The 21,273-nt window shown below is 37.1% G+C and overlaps 1 protein-coding gene across 1 annotated transcript in view; it reads right to left on the bottom strand.

Moving 5' to 3' along the window:
• The window catches only part of itih5.L (inter-alpha-trypsin inhibitor heavy chain family member 5 L homeolog), a 35,623-nt gene extending 21,059 nt beyond the window's left edge, over nt 1–14,564 (bottom strand). Inside the window, exons 1-5 of the mRNA XM_018252747.2 lie at nt 14,306–14,564; nt 7,276–7,320; nt 5,794–5,957; nt 4,949–5,047; nt 4,268–4,515 (exon numbers count right to left, since the gene is read on the bottom strand). Of these exons, the coding sequence (XP_018108236.1) occupies nt 4,268–4,515; nt 4,949–5,047; nt 5,794–5,957; nt 7,276–7,320; nt 14,306–14,422 (673 nt within the window). The 5' untranslated portion in view covers nt 14,423–14,564. The remainder of the gene's footprint in view (nt 1–4,267; nt 4,516–4,948; nt 5,048–5,793; nt 5,958–7,275; nt 7,321–14,305) is intronic.
• Nucleotides 14,565–21,273: the final 6,709 nt, after the last annotated feature.

The raw sequence follows: 21,273 nt of genomic DNA, 5'->3' as shown, positions 1-21,273 counted from the left end.
GTACAGACAGCAGACATACAACCTATTAAAAACCAGGGAGCTGCCCAACTCAGCGTCTGATACCTAATATTGGATCCCATTAAAAGAGTTCCAGCAGTGTTTGTTATCATGTTTGAGCAACCCAACAATTTTGTTATTGTTACAGTCATTCAATATATGAAGCCCTTTATTCTTTTTCCAAAACAGAGAACGCTTGGGTAAACAATCTTCAATTAACTAATTGACTATTAGTGGGAGAGGAAATAAGAAATTATAAAACTGACTTTGATATTAAATGAACATTTCCATAAATGGAGACCCTTTGTCTTCTCTGATGGAATGAAGTAGAGAATCCTATCTACTGATCCAGCATGTTACTAGATAAACTAATGATACGCTGTTTACCTCGGTGGCATTTCTGAAAGCAATAATGTCTATTGGAATTTTGTTTAAAATTGTTGATGTGACTAAACTAAGACCTTCATAAAGTATATTTTAAAGGGGTTCTGACACCATTTCAAAAATCCTTTTGTATGTCATCCCCAAAACTCTGTATCTTTTTTGTTTTGATTATTGTTTGCAACAAGCTACTTTCTACTTTGACTGAACTGTAAGATCATTCATCTATAACCCCTTTAAAGGAGAAGGAAAGACTTGGTGAACTTGGGGGTGACAAATGTTAGGCACCTCCAAGTGATTGTATTGACTTACCTGAAACCCCGGGCAAACGCATGCGCAGTTGCACGAAGACATAGGAAGACATAAGAGGATTGCTCTGTGGTGCTCACTGGTATAACCCGGGCTGGTGCAGTTTTCTGCTGATAGGAGCACCGGCCCGGGGTTTCAGGTAAGTCAATATAATCACTTGGAGGTGCCTAACATTTGGCACCCCCAAGTGCACCAAGCCTTTCCTTCTCCTTTAAAGGGGTTATAGATGAATGATCCTTTAAAAGAACTGTTAACTCTAGAAAGTAATGTAAAATTGCTATTCTGAGCACTTTTGCAATTTTTTGTAATTATTTGTGTCTAGTTTTCAAGATTTGTGCTTTTCACACTATTAATACAATCAATTTGAAACAAAAGGGCCGCCTGCTGTTTAGTTTGGCTGACCAGCCAGATTTAGTAGAAAATTGAGCTAACGATCAGAGGAAAGTCTTGTGATGTTAATCTGCTTTAAAATGAAGTTATAGTGCAGAAAAGCATCTTCTGATATTTCTCTGGTAAATTCTAAGCATAGCAACATCACAAAACATTCCTCTGCCACGGTGGCCTGTTGCCGATCTGTATAACGGGTGACACCACTGCTTCGAATTCTCCATACTACCAGTGTAAATACGACTAATATCTAATATAAAGTAGAGGTTACAATTAAGGCAAATAGTAATAGTGCTAAGCAGTGCTCTCTGAGTAATTCTACATTCATTTGTTTCAAGAGTTCACATTTCCTTGAATAACTTTTCTGAAATCACTGATCAAAACGTATTGCTGATTGTTTGCAGTAGCTTACTGTACCATATCTGAATCTAGCTTAGTAAACAAGGCCACTGCAAGGGTTACCAAGCACTTTTTGTTATGAAACAAAAAAATGTCCAACCACAACCTACCACTTTATTCATTTATACAGGTGTCCTCTGCAGCTTTTTCCTTTTTAAGAAAGAATAATGTGGATTTGCTGCCAAGTCCTCATGGAAGTATTGGGTCATTTTTCATAAATAGCATTATAACAGACATTTTGCAGTGGAAAGCAGCTATGTGAGCATGTTGGAAAACAAAACTATTCCAGATTTCCTAGAAATTAAAAACACCTAGATTTACAGACTGCATGAGAAATGCTCCCTAATGTAGGCTATATCTGTAATATTTTTGACATATGTGGGGTTTTTCCACTGCAATATCAATATGAAATCCAGTGAAATATTTTCACTTATTGAGATTACTGGTGCTTTAATTTTGCCTCTGTGCATATTTACTGCCAGAAGTATTAAATGACTTTGCAAAACAATTCTATTTTCAGAGCTGAGAAATCCAAAACCTTTTTGAAACAGCAAAGGACCATTAAAAGTAAAATAGATAAGGTGCAAGAAATTAAAATGATATGTCTATAGGAGGCCTCCATTACCACCTTACGGCAAAAGAGATTATTATCAGGCCAGATTGGGGATTAAATTCTAATAAACATTTTCCTTATGTTTAGGTAACACAAAGGACAGGAGGCTTTGTGGGTCCTGGCTAATTAAGTAAATGTATTTATTTGTGGCATCACTATGGTATTTATGCCAAAAACTATAGTGAATTTTACTAATTTGAAAACAACACCTCTCATCACCATTTAATATCTTGCCTTTGCCAAGACACATTTCACATTGAACAGAATTACTGTCAAATAACAACATGGAAAATGGGAAACTTGGTATCAGGCAACGAGAACTGAATTGCACTATACATCTCAGTCTTATGTTGCTTAATAAATATTTGTTGAAATATGCCTTTGCAGACTAAAATGTAAGGTTTAATGCAGAGTTCTTGTTAATTGGGTTAGTTTCATTATAATAATAGTATATTATTATATTATAATAGCATATAAAGTGGCAGCCCCTTAATTGCCAGGGCCTTAATATAAATATTTGTTATGATTAGTTGTTTCACAATGGTAGTGATGCTGAAATTCCATAATAGTACTGGTATCAAGAGAGCTAACCTGCATTCATATATTGGTCTTTTTTCAACTGCCAGACATGACTAAAATTTTAATTTTTTCAACTGGAAATCATAATTTAAATTCAGCCAATTTAGATGAGGGCAAGATTAAAACTGACCTTTGTATGCTCCTTTTAGCAATAATATAGATATCCAATGGTGCTAACATTCTGAGATACTTTAATACATAAACTGCATTTGTTTTCTTAATTTTTCCTTTATTTTTAATGGAGATGCAGGTTGTGTATATTTATGTAAACTTAGTACAAACATGTGGTGGCCTGTGCTGGTTAAATCAAATCCATAAAATTAGATCTATAATTAATACATCAGAGTGATTAACGCCTTTGTAAAGCTTTTTTTGTGTGAATAAATCTTGTTTCAACAGAACCCTCCCTTTACCTGAATTCATTTGATAATAGGCAAAAATTAATAGTTGGGTGTACAGTGAATATCAGGTGACCTTTACTGCAAATTCAAATACTTAGGGCCATTTTTTTACGAAAGGCAGTCTGCTAAGTGAAAAACAGGGAATTTGCATTTTGTAGACTGCCTTCTATTGAAGTATAATTGATGCAGGTAACCCCTATGAATACAGCACAGTGTGCATATAGCAGCACTGTATTCATGAGGGTTGTCCCCCCCCCTCTTGCCCTATACCTGTCCCCAAACTAGCACATCAGTTAGGGTGTGTCAACTGGGTCCTGTCCTTACCTTTAGTCAAGCTGCAGACTGAGCCAGACCAGGGGAGAAAATGTTTGCTGAATGAGCATTAAGGGGCACGATGTAGTAAATTACTTCTATAAATACCAAATCACATTTTAAGGGCTAAAAAAGAAAACTCAGGTAAGGTCCATATAGACCGACACTGAGACTTTCCACAGTAAACCAGTTCAAAGCAGGTAGCATATAAGTTATAAAGTAAGTAGAACCATTGGGAAAATAATATTTAGTTACTATTGAATGTTACCTGTAATATTTAGGCTTACCCCATGTAATGCATTTATTTCTACCTGAAAATGTAGATAAGAGCTGTAAGCATATTCCCTACTAGATATAACCAGACTTTATGCTAAATTTAATAATAATATACCATGCCTTTTTGTCTTAAGTCAAGTACATATGAAAGTCATGATATGCCTGCATAATTTGTTAAATGGTCATTATATCACTGCAAATTGATTTAACATCTTCATCATTTGCTGTATTCCCTATACAGTATAATTCTCCCTTCCTCTAACCATTCTGTTATTATCCCAGCACAGGGCGTATGGAAACATTCCACCATTTGTTCTTGCTTTTGCCACTGCTGCATCAATCATCAGTGCTTTAATTAAACATTACATTTAACTCTATAATCAAAGCACTAAGAGGATAAATTCAGTTTTGCTTGCTTTAAAGGATGACGGCTACTTACTATCTCTGTCAGTGCAAGATTTTTTCCATTTACCTGGGATGTCAAACCCACAGAAACATTTTTGGAATTTGGAGTCATAGAGAAACAAAACCCAGCTGAAAAGTATTTCAATTTCTCCTACTGAATATATGGATTTTTGGATCTTATGCTTATTGCAACCAATCGTGTACTGACCAGTGTTTTTATTTCTCTGCTTGTTGTGGAGAGGAGGGACCTCTAAAGCAGTAATTCCAGAGTTCTCAAATATGTTCACCTCTACAGAAAGACGTCCCACTAGCTGCTGTGGCCTGATGCTGATGGTATGCTCATACAGTCCAAGACGCCGCTGTAGGAGTTCCTCATACATCAATATAAAAACAGCCTTGTTCCGTCCAGGAATGCTTGCAGAGGCTTTGAATATTTCCATGCCATTCTCTGTGTAGCTAACCAATATAACATGAAAATTTTATCAATAATCAATATACAATATACAACTTAATTTCACATTGCAAACCACAATTCCTTACTTTTTTGCAGACTAACTGTGGTCAGGTGTCATTTCTGAAAAGCATACTATCAACACATATCATCACATGGGAAATGTATTGTCTATTGCACAAAGATTCTCTAAGACATCAACAGCAATATTGCAGTAGTCGGCCTATCTATATGCTCCCTGCCTCCACCCCTCGGCTGCTGATATGTATCCTGAGGAACACCTTTAGTCCAGCAACCTTAAATAGGAACAACCACCATAGTTCCCTTTCCACAAAAACACAAGATATATCTTGTCTCTGACTTTACTAAAGGTGTTAACCTTACTTATCCTGTATTATCTGTGCTCTGTAGTATTGAAAACATAATGTCCTTGCTTACCCATTGCCAAGGTTCTTATCATTCCCAAGTCCATTGCCCTCTTTAGCCATTTGTTTCCTCCAAGTGACTTCACTATGGTATGTTCGTCCTCCAACAATCCTGCAGCACATATACAGGAAAACAATTATTCTTTTATATGAGGTTTGACTGTTCTCAGAGACCAAAAAAGAACATGAATTCAAAATAGTGTTATATTATATATGCTCTGATGAATTTTGCTAGTCAAGTAACTGCGATTGGGCAATTCAGACTGCAAACTAACCACCAACTCAACTAAAGGTTAGTTGCAGTTGATACATTGCGCAATGGTTTACAGAGGATGGTTATCTATTTCCTGCCCAAAAATGCAGGCACACACATATAGTAGGGTATTTTTCATGAGAAGGGGAGAGAGTAAGGTCAAGAGAGATCCCATAATTAAACAATTAATTAAACAATTGACTAACCAGTCAAACAGTGAGAATGTGTGTATTAGTTTTGCAGTTTCATTATACTCATACTCATGCCTTATAATATGGTATGACAGTGTACATTAAATATACAATACAATACAATAAGGAGCACTTTTTCTTCAAATTGGGCCACTAATTCAGCCTTCCAATTAGTTATCACCTTCTTCTAGATCATGATAATCACACACATTCGGATTATAAGAAAAGACCTTCTGCACTGATCTAATTTATCAGCAAGCATACTCAACTGGATCAGTGCAATTTGGCCAGTCACATTTGTGGCTGAATTATACATTTTCTCACCAAACTGTCTCACAGATGTATCAGTCATGTGACACAGAAATGACTCCTGCATGGTCAGGGTTAGTCAGGTGGATAACCACAGATACTTACATGGTGAAATTGGAGACAAAAGCTGCTGCTGGAATCAACACCTGGAAAACGCCTTCTTTGGCCTCAGCTGCTCGATTCACCATAGTGCAAGAGACAGCCGTGAAAGCATATCGTGACATAATAGTGGACTTCACACTGAATTCAGCGACTTGTGGTTTTGTTTCCTTTAAGATAAATATTGCTATATAAATATAATTGAATAATAATCTTTAAAAACACTAAACGCTGAAAACCTCAATGTGCAACTGTAGGCCTCAATTCTAGGCTCTGGAAACCATGCAGAATGTTCCATACTGGGCCTCCATAGATGTACAGTACCTAGGGACCTATCAGTAATTAACACAACTCACAGGGTTTGGACAACAGTCTTTCAACCTTCCACTCTGGAGGAACGCTAATCGAATTCACTTTATTGGTCTCGCTACGTTTGTGGCCACAAATGCTTTAATTGATGATACCTTGCATGGCCAGCTGAAACATTTTTTTCCTTCTGCTTAAAAGAGCTCAGTCATGCTGGCAATACCAAGTGTTTATATTTTTTATATCTTTTATATTTGGAACGGTCTATTTCCTATGACGGACGAATGGCTAGTGTCAGAGGGTCTATATCTATTATTTAAAACCCCCAATCCTCTGTTACGAACGCCAGGCCCAAGACAGGAAAAGACTATAGGGCAAATGGTCAACTGTGGACAATGGTCACTCATATAACTTATAGTAGGCCATACAAATAAATGATCTCCACTCTGTTATTTAGATTCCAGAGTGTCAGCATGTCTCTTATGCCCTTTTGCAGAAGTGTTACTTAAATAGCTGATTTCACCATCCTGTCTAAAATTAGTAGACATCAGATCAAGCATTTTGGACCAAAAAACTCTTATGTTGCAAAACTGCACATCTTTCAGGAAAGTATAAATGTATATGCAAGTAAGTCTCCTCACCAGACCATGTATGGTATTTCCTGTACTCCTTGTCACAATTACAGTAAATGCCTTCTGAAAGCTATATAATGCTTGGACCAAGAGGTGGGTCTTTGGTAAGTCCTTGGTTGACATTCCGTGTGTTATTCCAACAGCTTACCCAGACAAAACTGTTATGTTGTATTCTGTGTGAATAAATTGCCTGACTATTACTTAAGGTTTTCCTTTAATGAGTTTTGTTTTACACGGGGTCAACAAATGGTATTACTAAAAATACCATCACAAGTCAACGGCTCATGCTGGAATCAATTTATCAGACCAGGGAAATCACTAGCTGTCAACTCAAACTAACTCTTTCCTCTGGCAAAACCAATCCCTCCTGCTATCAGTGTAAAACTTGAAGAATAGCTCATTTGTTTCAGAACAAGTGTTTTCAAAAGAAAATTACATTTCCAAAAAACTATGTATGAGGTAGATAACTGTGGTGCAGTTTTTTTCATAGCTGTTCAATTAAAAAAAATAAAGACTTTTAAGATTCACCCCTTTTCAACCCAATACTTACTCTTCTCTGCATGAAGGATGCTTGTCTTGGAACTCGAGACCGAGTCTGCAAAAAAACAAATGTACCATATTTTTATTTGACTGAGTGCATTTTTTATCTACAATTATACAGGTATAAGGTATTATCAAAAAAACTAAAAAAAACGAAGGTTCCGGGTATTTCAAGTATTAGATTGTATTTCATGAATATATATATATACTGTATATGGAATGAATTATAGTCAATGTGTAGTTCCAGTGAGTTGGGGCAATGGGTAAAACAATATTCTGATTCACATCCCGTTCAGCTTGTTGTAATGTTTCCTCCATACCTAGTCTACTAAAAAGTAATTTAAATGTGAATTAAGCCCAATAGGATTGTTTTGCCTCTAATAAGAATATATATCTAAGTAGGGATAAAGTATGAATTTATTATATGAAAATGAATTATTTGATTAAGATGGAGTGTATGGGTGATGGCCATCCTGTAATTCATAGCTTTCTGGATAACGGGTTTCCAGATAACAGATCCCATACCTGTATATATTTGATGACCGTAACGTTGATTTAATAAGGACTAATTTTGAAGAACAGGTCCTTGGGTGCACCAGCTTCTACTTGCTAAATATGAATTTCTGGTAGCACCAAGGCATGAAACTTAGGGGCAAATTTACTAAAGGGCTAAGTGACTAAAGTTGGCAAAATTCGCCAGCGTGACGTCATTTCGGGACTTCGCTGATTTACTAACATTTGCTGACGTAACTTTGCTAGTGAAGGAGATAGACTCTAGCGCTACTTCGCACTCTTATGCCAGGTGAAGTTTTGCTCTGGCGAAAGAGCGCTACTTGGCAAATTCACTAAGATACACATTTTACTGAACTTTACCTGTTCCGCCAGACTTGCCTTCGCCAGCTCAGACCAGGGAAAGTGCAATGGAATGTATAGGGCTTCTTCAATTTTTAGTCCCCAAAAACTCTGGAGTCTTTTACTTTTTTCAGGGTGATAGGCTGCAAAAGTCTGTAAAATTGTTTTTGGGTACCCGAGCTCCCCCATACATTTCCTAACATATGGCACATAAACTTTACACTGGGCTCATGTGTAGGGCATTATAACAACTCTATTTTATTAAGGTTTCCCGGGCTTGTGTAGTGTAATGTATTTGCTGCAACATATACGTCCATTCAACTTTAACTTCCCGCTGTATGCAAATCAGCCAACACTAGCGCAACTTCGCTTCGCTTGGCGCAGTAACGCTAGCACAACTATAATAATCTTAATATAATAATTTACACAAGTAAATACAGGTTAGAATTGTTGATAGAACCATCTGGCTAAAGAATTTGTAACCTATATTAAAAAATACTTTATTGTCCAAACAGTGTGATAACTACCTTTATTAAGTTTCTGTTCAATCACAAAAACATAACATTTTGTAATTTTGTCCATTACGGCAACACCCCATCTCATGCCAAGAAAGTATTTTATAATTGGCATAGGCAAGCAGTTACATTTCAAATCATCCCCTTTGTCACAAATGTAAAGGTGTTGTTAGGTCACATGAACATTAAGAACCAACAGCATAACTACCCATGAAATACCAATAAGATGCCAATAGACTTGCCTAAAGAACTTCACATTATAAGGGGAGAACGGTTTATGTCACAGAAATATACACTTAAGTCATAATTTTTAATTTAATTGAGGTAATTTAGCCACAAACAATTAAGGTTAGGTATTTGAATTTTTTTTGGTAACTTGCTATTTTTTTTTTTTTTACAGTTAACACGGAAGAGGAAAACGAAAGGAAGATAGAAAAAGATTTAAACAAAAATATTTGCACTCAAAAAGTAATAATAACAAGAAAATGGTATTTAGGATATTCCTATGTACTGTATATTAAGATATTTTTGTAGGAAAACCTTGAAGGGGTCATTCAGGGGGTTGAATATCCCCGTTGCTTCCAGATAGATCATCTATCTATTGACCTGTTTGTTTGTGTTGTATTTAAATTTTAGACATTCAGACAAAGAAAGGGATATTGTTTGTCACATCAGATTATGGATTGGAGTTACTAATTATCGCAATTGCTATCATTTTCCCCATGTTAACACAAGTATTTCAGTGTTCTGGGCTGTTTATCAACAATCTCCCATGAGAACTGCTCACCCACACATGAGATGTACAGTATACGAGCCAGTTGTAATTTTGCAAGAAAAGAACTCAATTGGAGAATATATGGGATTGACTAGAGGTCTCCAAAAATATGAGCTAACAAAGTTTTTATTTCAAAATTCATAAGAATGACAAACTGAGTGTAATCAGATCTGCCCATAACAAATTTTTGGTAAATGCACACATTGAGTTTGGCCATTTGGATATATAAAAACCATTAAAGCCAACCAGATCACACTCTTTGCATAGTTCAATTAAACAACTTAGCAGAGATAACAAATTACATGTTTAAACTATAATGTATTTATTTATTGGCTCCTATGGTCCAGATTACTAGGGTCATTGCATGTGTGGAACAGGAAGGCAAAACACATTTACTTTACCAGATACATACATCTGCAGGCAATGATAGTGAAAGTGGCAGAGACAACTTCTTCTTTCCAAAGTATATTTCTCAAATCCCGCATTGTAAATCCTTTCAGGAAATTCATTGCCTCCTTTCATCGTAAGGAGTTTGTTTTGATTAATTTGCTTGTGTGAATTTATACTACAGTATTGTTACATTTTTGCTATTGAATAAAAGGGATATTCATTCAACAACTCCACCACTGATGTGCAGATATTTCAGCTGCTGCACAAGTCAGAATCCTCCGAGTAGGAAACAATTCTAACATAAAGAAAAGAGTATCCAAATTCAAATGCTAAAAATCAGGGTTTTATAAAATAGCCACTCTCAGATCTGGAAAGGTCAATCCTTATCTGCAAGTAAAATGCCATTATTTATATCCTTTGTGCTCTAACATTAACACCACAAACCTGCCTTTGTGTATAGAGAAAAAACGTTTGGCAGCAGGGTAACATTAGATAGCAGATAACTGCAGAGAGAATCAAACTGGATTTTAGCTCATCAGCATTATTACTTTCTGGCACAGAATCTGCTACAGTAACTGCCTGAACCACATGCCATAGTACAGCTTCTCTTGGTCATTTAAGTGTTCTTGTTATTGCTGGATCTTCTATGATGGTATATATATAACTCAGGGATAGCACCTTTTTATTTTGCTTAAGGGAATTCTATTAAGGGACCATAATGTGATCGGACCATCCTGACCTATAGTCTGGAACAGAAGAAAATTGCACTAGTCACTGACTCAAAAAGGCCCCAGTCTCCTTTAATGAAATAGGGATAAAATAGGGAAATAGGGAAAAGCATCTTATAAACCCACATTACTTTGAAAAATCGCTATGTTCAACTACACAGGATGAAATTGTATCTGGAAAATTGTGGCCTGTGTAGGTTTGTCTGTCACTTTATTTCATTTTAAATATTCAGTAAACATATTAAAAGATGGATCCTTATTTGTCTGAATATGTATAACTGTACATATATTTCAGTACAAGAAGCTCTAAGGGGGTAACCCAATCTAAAAGCACTTTGCTAGGTAATATGTGCCTCTTGTGCAAAGAATTAAACAAAAGGCATTTAAAAAAAAAAATCCCCCAGTATAAAGAATTCCTGTAAACAAATTAAAGAGCTTCCTTCAGAGGCAGTTTTGCCTTCCTCTGGATCAACTAGCAATTAGGCTATATATATTTTTATATTGTTTATATTTATATATATATATATATATATATATATATATATATATATATATATATATATATATATATATATATATATATATATATATATATATACCAATGCTTCACAGACCAGCACTCCCTTTGATATGATACAAACAATCTTTTTATTGCATCTTTATCCAACGTTTCGGTCCCTTTTGGGACCTTTTTCATCATCCTTGAAAAAGGTCCCAAAAGGGACCGAAACATTGGATAAAGATGTAATAAAAAGATTGTTTGTATCATATCAAAGGGAGTGCTGGTCTGTGAAGCATTGGTGTATACAAAATTTACCGTGCACCCCTGCCTTTATCAAGATTGACTTTGGAGTGCGGATACTCATTTGGAAGATATATATATATATATTTATGTCCTGGCAGTACCTACTTCTGTATGAATTTACATAACATTTGGACATACGCTGTTTTGTTTTGTATATAAAAGTGGGCTACCCCTGGTGACTAAATAAGGATGTGCATTGTTTTCTGTGTTATTTCCTTTGCTTTGAAAATTTCTGCAAGCCACTGACCCCACTTCTAATAAAAACGCAACGCTTCTGTGGTCAAATACCAGAGAGCCTCACGCATCCCTGAATCTATTTTACTCTCTAAGGGAAAACAGGCCCCTCATCTTTTCTATAACCAACAAAGACTCCACACTAAAACATTTTCCTTTTACAGTGTAAATTAGCAGGGAGTGCCCTGCCGTTCCTGTCAAGAACAAGAATTGCGTCTCTCCTCTTTGTAACCCATGGGCTTTTATGTGGGTAAATGTTTAAACTGGGTAAAAATGTAAGGTGTAGCTCTGTTTATAGAAAGATAAATGCTACTATCATTACGGTTTGTTGACAGTTTCTGTGAACATTAAAAGGTGTACATGGGAACCTTTAGAATGTGAGGTTAAAGGAAGAAGTAACAAGTGGTATATTTGGCTAAGCAAGCTGTATTAATTCTCTGATTTGTGCCAGACTGCATATTCATTGCGGATACCATGGGGCAGATTTACTAAGGGTCGAATTTCGAAGTACAAAAAAACGTCGAAATTCGACCATAGAATTAAAAAACTTTGAATTCGAATATCGAATTAAAAGTTTTTCCAACAAATTTGGCAATCCTGCGATCGAATAAAAATCATTCGATCGAAAGATTAAATCCTTTGAATCGAACGATTCGAAGGATTTCAGCAATCGATTGAATGATTGTTACTTCAAATCGAAGTCGAATTTCGAATTTTTTTTACTTCAAAAATTCCCTTGAATTCACTTTGAACCTTAGTAAATCTGCCCCCATGTGTTCCTTGCTATTTACATGAGCCTGGCATCCTGAACAACATGCTCATAGAATAGCGGTGCCTCCCCAACTCCGGTCTCAACACCCGCTGGTGCTACAATTATAGCAATAATGACACTCAAATATATTCACTTCATTTTGATACTCCTCACTTCAAGTAAATCTATTTGAAAGAAAATTAACCATTTTGAATGGATAGAATAAAGCCCATCGCTAATGCATGATGTATGTGAAAGTGCGCCAAATATATTAAGTACCTGCAGGGTAAGAATTTTGGATTGTACACACCATGTGTGTTGGTCAGTGTATTGTTCAAGGCTGACAAGAATGATCTGTTGTTTTTTCATATTGGTTTTCATCGTAGTTTGAATGAATGAATCACACTGTTCAGCATCTGGGAAAAGAATTTGTGGACTTGTTCCACTGTTAACAAGTTACTCAAGGTCAGTACTGTCCAACTGGCGGCCCTCAGGCTGGATGCCCCCCTCATGAAAGTCTGCCTGCTAGGACTGTTTACCTTGTTTAAATACTGAGATGAACTGTCCCCTGCATTGTATACACCTCATATTCAGACTGTTAGCTCCTGCTTTGTTCACACCTATAATCCCATATACACATTTCATATATTAATGATGATGGTATCCCTGCCGTGAGCACCAGACATTTGGTTTTTTGGTGTTCTACCGCCATTAATGTGGACATGGTCTTAAAAGTTCTTGTGGTAACATGGGTGTGGTTTAAAGTAGGTGTGGTTTAAAAACAGGGAGTGGTCAACACTGGCTTCCATTATAGTAAAGATCCAATACTTGTACCCCTGCCCCTTTTAAATTAGCCCTTTAGTTCAGGCCCACCCAAGTGATGTAGACTGGTAGCATGTGAAATTCTGCTGAATCTAAACAGAAATGCTGCTCCTCATTGCATTGACTTGTGTTATTGTGTAGCATCACAATAGCAGCTGTATATTTGCAATATTGATTTTAGTGCTGCTGCAGTGCTATTGCAATAATATAGTTTTGGGCATGTGAAAAATGGCAGCATTTTAATTAAAAATAAGTTAAGGCCAGGGTTGGTGATGATTGTCCCTAGTTAAGTTGTGCCTATTGTCTGTAACTTTCACTAATGCAGCACCCAAGGATACCTCCCAGGAGAATGTTTGTATGATGCTGGTAGGGCAGCAGTTTTGTTATACCTGTGGCATGTAATGTATATATAATAATGTAAATACAATATATCCTTTGAACTTTTATCTACAACTCCCTACCACCCAAGGTCCTTCCTGACCTCCCCAAAAATTGTCTCTGAGTGCTGATGACCACTTGATGCAATGTTAGGACAAGATGTTCAATTAGTAGCAGTAGTATACTGTATACCCAGGTACAGCCCCATCAGAATAAACCAAACAGACGTTCTGCATTTGTAGCTGTGTCTGTAAGCCCTTATTGCTACATCTATTACCTAACCTTATTTGTTAAGTATAGGTGAGGATTTTTTCCATTATGGGTTAACTTTTCACCCTTCTGATTCTCTCCATGTATGGATATAAGGGAGGTGTGCCGAGAATGGAAATAAAGTAGAAATAATAGTACCTCTGTATTGTTTGGGGCTTGGCATCCTGCTGTAACATTTGACATTTCATAGTAATCTGCTTTGTGTAGGGCAGTTCCAAAAGGCTGATTTATCATTAGCATTCTTAGGGAAAAATGTATATGTATTTAACAAAACAATATCGGCATAATTGATAACCTTTTTTTAATCTACTGCCTAACACAGTGAAATTCTTGCTTCAGGAGCATCATTAGCCTTCAGAACATTAACTTGCAATATTTGGGACTTATAGTCTGAAAATATAATTGGTATATGTACAAAATGTTTATTTAATATCTCCCCCTTACTTGCTTGCAAAGTAAAGCAGAACTTTATAAGAAACTGAGTAGCTATCAGCTAAAATAGCTGCAATACAGTACTTACTTTGTCTTCAGAGCCATTTGTCATTGTGAACTCCACTAAGTTGTTCCCAGCAAAATGAGGTCTGTGATTTCCCAAGGAAAGAGGTATTAAGCAAAGGAAAATTCCAAGGAGAAACATTATGGAGAAAATCTTTGGAACAGAGAGTTCTTCAAACTAAAGAAGAAATGTAATTCCCAGCAATAAAGCTAAGTTTGCACAGTGCACATGCAGGGTGGGAACGTGCTTGCCTGCAGCTGGCTGAGATTTGGCACCCAGACTGAAGGAGAAGCAGACATACCACTCCCACCCCCACCCCTGCACCTCACTCCAGCCTCCTATCAACACACTATGAATAAAACAGAACATAATAAAAAGTTAAACATAACCAAAAGTAGCCCAACTTTTAAATATTTATTTAGTCATTTTAATTATCTTGGGTTTGTTTTGAATAATAAAAACAATTTGTGTAGGGAAGAACCTTAAAGGGAATGTTAAAAAAAGCATTTTGCCTACTGAAAGAAAATGTAATTCTAAGAAACTTCCCAAAACATATTAATTTAATATTTTGAATGGTTTTACAAATATTTCTTAAGTAATTCCTATTGAACACAGTATTTGTCTGTCCCTTTCTACACTGTTGGTTCTGTCTCTTAGACAATTACAGCCTTGGATCATGAAACTGACTCCCAGACATAATCTGGATCCCATGTGAAAAAGGTTACAAAACCCTGATAGTATTCATGTTATACAGTCCAAATAGTTACATAGGTTTAATCTGTTTGTTTCTATGATGCTTACTGTATATAGTGCATCTAGTGGTTTTCTGGGAAGGTGCAGTTAGCCTTGAAAGTACAAGTATGGGATCCGTTATCTGGAAACCCCTTATCCAGAATGCTCCGAATTTTAATCGAATAATTCATATTGTTTTTAAAAAATGTCCTTTTTCCCTGTAATAAAGAAACACTGCCTTGTACTTGATCCAAACTAATATATAATCAATCCTTAGTGGAGGCAAAACAATCCTATTGGGTTTATTTAATGTGTAAAATAATTTTAATTAGACTAAGTGAGTTATTTCAAAAAAGGAAAATGTGAGTATCCCCCGAAATAATGAATCAATCAATTAAAAAATTGAAAAATTTATTAGGACATCAGAGCAAGACCTAATGCGTTTGGTGCCTGCTGGGGCACTTACTCACTTACCTATAAGTGCCCCAACAGGCACGAAACGCGTTAGTTCTTGCTCTGATGTCCTAATAAATTTTTCAATTTTAGATTGATTCATTATTTCGGTGGATACTCACATTTTCCTTTTTTGAAATGTTGACTTGGAACTACACCCTAGGACTGGGGTGAATTGTGAGTATATTCTAATAATTAATAATATTTGATTTTGAATTATTAATTAGTTTTGTAGTAGTACATATACATACACATTTTTTGGCACCAACATAAATTATATTATTATGGGAGTTATTTATCAAATTCCGAATTTATCTTAATATTTTCTGAGAAAACTCAGACCAAATCTGCACGGGTTTTTCAGCTTATTTATTAAAAAATACAAATTTTACGAGTTTTTTTGGAATTTCCACCCCGTAAACTCCTATTTTTGCTAGAAAACCCCAAAAAACTTTATTGTTCAACACCCAGCACAGATCAAAAGATCTTTGGGACTTCTCCCATTGACTTATATGCAACCTCAGCAGATCTGAGATGCCGCATTTTCGGATTCTGACTTTTTCCATCCTTGGAGTATAATAAATTCCGAAAAATATGTGTTTTTTTAAAATTCTGATTTTATACTAAAAAAAAAACTATTTTTTTTTGGATTTGCGGCATTCAGAGTTTAGTAAATAGGCCCCTTAATGTATGGAGATCCAAACTGCAGAAAGATCCCTTATGCTGAAAACCCCAGGTCCCGAGCATTCTGGATAATAAGTTTCATAACTGTATTACGTTTTGTGATATGTCTATGCTTTATGTCATTAACTAAAATGACATGCGCCTGTCACAGTGTGGCTATAATCTGACTTATATGCACAGTGACAGGTGGATGTCATTGAAGTAGTAATGAGTAGTGCAATGAGTAGTAGGCAGTATCAGGCAGCATTTGATGATTTCCCACAATTTAGAAAATGTCACATCTAATTTACCCTAAAATTACTGTCAAAAAGGAAGAAAAATAATTCTGGCTGTAATATGGAAATTGGAATAGTTAATTGAACAACTGAATTGCTTTCAATGGTAGATAAAGCCTAGAATGAAAATGCCTGGCCTACATGAACTTACACAGAAGGAATCATTTACCAAAGGGGACAAGGTGCCGAACGGGGGCAAATTAAAGATTATTTTTGGCCACTATGGACTTTTTCTCCCTGTGCAATGCTGGGAAGAGCAAAATTGCAAAGTGCAATTGAAATCAAATTGCACAACACTTGCTGCCATTTAAAAGAGCCCCAAGTGCAAGGCATATCCAGAGACTCATACTAAATAACTGCTCAAGGCAGGCATTAAATACAGAGCACCCTTGGGCCAGTCAATGTTGCACTCTGTGCATAGTATAGTCTGTAGGGATGTAGCGAACGTCGGAAAAAAAGTTCGCGAACATATTCGCGAACTTGCGCAAAAACGCGAGCGGTTCGCGAACGGTTCGCGAACCCCATAGACTTCAATGGGAAGGCGAACTTTAACATCTAGAAAAGACATTTCTGGCCAGAAAAATGATTTTAAAGTTGTTTAAAGGGTGCAACGACCTGGACAGTGGCATGCCAGAGGGGGATCAAGGGCAAAAATGTATCTGAAAAATCTGCCTGTGTGTGCTTGGAAGAGATAGTGTAGGGGGAGAGCTGTTAGTGATTTCAGGGACAGATGATAGTAAGTTTGCTGGCTAGTAATCTGCTTGATACTGCTCTGTATTGGAGGGACAGAAGTCTGCAGGGATTTGAGGGACATTTTAGCTTAGGTAGCTTTGCTGGCTAGTAATCTACTGTTCTCTTTAAACAACTGCCATACGTTGACCTTGTAGGCATTGTTTGCCCAGTTTTTTTGGACGCAGCCACTGAAGCACAGTTGCCATAAAAAATATGCCATATAAATGCTGAAAATAGTAATTTTTCGCCATACGTTGACCTTGTAGACATTGTTTGCCCAGTTTTTTTGGTTGCAGCCACTGAAGCACAGTTGCCAGAAAAAATATGCCATATAAATGCTGAAAATAGTCATTTTTTGCCATACGTTGACCTTGTAGGCATTGTTTGCCCAGTTTTTTTGGTCGCAGACACTGAAGCACAGTTGCCAGAAAAAATATGCCATATAAATGCTGAAAATAGTAATTTTTTGCCATATACGGTGAGTCAACGTATGGCAAAAAATGACTATTTTCAGCATTTATATGGCATATTTTTTCTGGCCTCTGTGCTTCAGTGGCTGCGGCCAAAAAAACTGGGCAAACAATGCCTACAAGGTCAACGTATACACTACTACAGCGGTGGATACGGATTACGTAAAATATATTATGGCTGCTTGAAAAAAGTCACTCCGGTGTTTTTTCTGGAGACGGTAATATTATGGATATTTAGACAGAATGTGAACAAGGTCACACAGCTAGATGGCGGGTTGAAGAAAACAGTGTGCAAATAATGCCTACAAGGTCAACGTATACACTACTACAGCGGTGGATACGGATTACGTAAAATATATGAATGCTGCTTGAAAAAAAGTAACTCAAGTGGTTTTTCTAGAGACGATAATATTATCAATATTTAGACAAAATGTGAACAAGCTCACACAGCTAGATGGCGGGTTGAAGAAAACACTGTGCAAATAATGCCTACAAGGTCAACGTATACACTACTACAGCGGTGGATACGGATTACGTAAAATATATTATGGCTGCTTGAAAAAGTCACTCCGGTGTTTTTTCTGGAGACGGTAATATTATGGATATTTAGACAGAATGTGAACAAGGTCACACAGCTAGATGGCGGGTTGAAGAAAACAGTGTGCAAATAATGCCTACAAGGTCAAGTTATACACTACTACAGCGGTGGATACGGATTACGTAAAATATATGAATGCTGCTTGAAAAAAAGTAACTCAAGTGGTTTTTCTAGAGACGATAATATTATCAATATTTAGACAAAATGTGAACAAGCTCACACAGCTAGATGGCGGGTTGAAGAAAACACTGTGCAAATAATGCCTACAAGGTCAACGTATACACTACTACAGCGGTGGATACGGATTACGTAAAATATATTATGGCTGCTTGAAAAAAGTCACTCCGGTGTTTTTTCTGGAGACGGTAATATTATGGATATTTAGACAGAATGTGAACAAGGTCACACAGCTAGATGGCGGGTTGAAGAAAACAGTGTGCAAATAATGCCTACAGGGCAAATAATGCCTAAAAGGTCAATTTATACACTACTACAGCGGTAGTAAAATAAAAAAAAGTAAAATAAAAAAAAATGAATATTAAAAAAAAAAAATTAAAGTTGGTGCTGCTGAACTACTAGGAGCAGCAGATTAGCACACCAGTCCCACTCCCCAACACTGCTAGACTAATAGCACTGGGCTCTTATAGTAGTAGTAGTAGTAGTAAAACAACAAAAAAATAAATAAAAGCAGTCCTTACAAGGACTACTGTTATTGCAGCAGTCAGCAGATGAGATCAGAAGCAGGACAGCTGCCCACTGCAGCTACATACAGAGCACTGCAGTAGAAGGTAGATTACTAGCCAGCAAAGCTACCTAAGCTTAAATGTCCCTCAAACCCCTGCAGACTTCTGTCCCTCCAATAACAGAGCAGTATCAAAACGATTACTAGCCAGCAAACTTTCAACTGTCCCTGAAATCACTAACAGGCAGCAGCTCTCTCCCTACACTATCTCTTCAGCACACACAGGCAGAGTGAAAAAACGCTGCAGGGCTTCGGTTTTTATAGGGAAGGGGAGTGGTCCAGGGGAGAGCTTCCTGATTGGCTGCCATGTACCTGCTGGTCTGGGGTGAGAGGGCAAAAAAAAGCGCCAACAATGGCGAACCCAAAATGGCGAACGTCGCGCGACGTTCGCGAACTTCCGGCGAGCGCGAACACCCGATGTTCGCGCGAACAAGTTCGCCGGCGAACAGTTCGCGACATCTCTAATAGTCTGCCCTGTTGGTAGAAAAGCATGCTTTTTTTAACTATGGACTCTAAGGGGAACAGATATTTGTAAGTCTTTCCAACATTTCTTCCTGCAAAAACTTGAAAGTCCAGGTTAGTTTTTTGACTGAAAGAATTATAATTGATTCATTATTCTACAATCACACTTCCACACTACAACATAAGCCACCTTGAGCTACATGTTTTCAGTTGAGGCACACAGGTGTCTTTGCCTGGGACAAAAGAGGAGCCTGGTAGGTTCAACTAAAGGCTGGGGCAGTACATATAAACACAATTAGACAACCAGTCTTGTGTGGGGGGTAAGGGGCAACAAAAACACTGCAACTGAATTTCATGGCCTTCAGCCTGCCCAAATCGTTCAATTGTTGGCCATGTCCCAGCTGCTAAGGGAATTATAACTCCAACAGCAGGCCAGGCAGCCTGAGGCTTAGGAAGGACTAAACCTTGAAGCTGACTCCTTAGAGAAGTAAGGGTAACAAGGCAAAGCAAGAGCTGAATTTTTTGTTTCTCGATTGCAGTGTAATAAATAAAGCTGAAAGAAATCTTACCTCTACAGCAATCCTTTGTGAGGATCAAGGGCTTCCTGTGTATAACTAAGGCCTTTATTCATTAAGGGTTTTTTTTGTGTGAATTTTTCTTTACAGAGGAATTTAAAAAAAAATCTGTGGGTGAAATGATGAAATCTCTCTGTTTGCGCGAGTTGTTTTTAAACATCCCATGTTTGTGTTCTAAAAGCCAGCCAGCATTAATTCCAGGGATGACAAAGATCAGCAGGTGGCTAACTAGTGTGACATTTTTATTGTATTATTTCCATAGTTCATCGTTGGAATTTTTTAAGTATCAGCTTGGGGAATTGTGAAAACATTCAACTCAATTTAATTTGCAAAAATAACTTTTGCATTTATTATTGTATCTATTATGCATTTACATTTGCACTATATATTATAAAAGAAACGTGAACGTTGTAGAGTGCTACGCACAGAATGCAGAAATAAAAAAGAAGTTAAAAAAAAGCTAATGCTTGAAAAGTGGTAGCTGCTGCATGCTGTCTTAGAAAAACATCTATTACATGAGAGCATATACAGGTATGGGATCTGTTATCCAAAAACCTGTTATCCAGAATGCTCCAAATTACATTAAGGCTGTATACTTCATGTAGCACCTATTTGGGCAATCTTGACCACAATTAGTTAAAGTGTCCAGCTAACGGTATAAGCATGGGCCACACTGCGACTTACAGGGTCAGGGCCTTCGCTAAGTGGAAGCTCTCCCTTTAAGGTGTAGTGGAACTACAACCCACCAGGCTACTGTACACAAAAAGAGAAACTTGGGCGCCAGGAGGTTCTTTGGTGCAAACAAACAAATGGTTTATTGTCAGATACAATGACCACAGGTTTACTCCCGCATGAGATGAGGTTTTAGCACATGACACATACTATACAGCTCACACAGAAACTGATAGACTCACAAAGAGCTTATAGATAGAAACAACATATGGAGAGAAACATATAACTCACTCAGAGCTTCAGGTAATAGGTAATTCAGCTGAAGCAGAACTTCATTATACATTTGCAGTACATCAGTGCAACCATTCCCTCCAGGGAGTCGTCAGGAAGCAGCTTCTACCCTACAGTCTCCCTTCATTGAGGTCCCTGCACTTGAGGCAACACATAGAGCCTCTTGGAGCTACTCCCTGCTGCAAAGCCTTGTTGGAGCTTCAGCTGCTCTTTCTCTCTTATCTATCTGCCTTTCTCTCCTAGAGAGACTATTACAAGTCTGCCCTACTATAGCTGACCTCATTCACGGGGTTGCCTGGTCCCCGA

The sequence above is a fragment of the Xenopus laevis genome, chromosome 3L, assembly GCF_017654675.1.
Source record: "Xenopus laevis strain J_2021 chromosome 3L, Xenopus_laevis_v10.1, whole genome shotgun sequence".
Classification (NCBI taxonomy): Eukaryota; Metazoa; Chordata; class Amphibia; order Anura; family Pipidae; genus Xenopus; species Xenopus laevis.
Note: the sequence above shows the minus strand (reverse complement) of the source record. Positions and strands in the feature narration are given on the sequence as shown.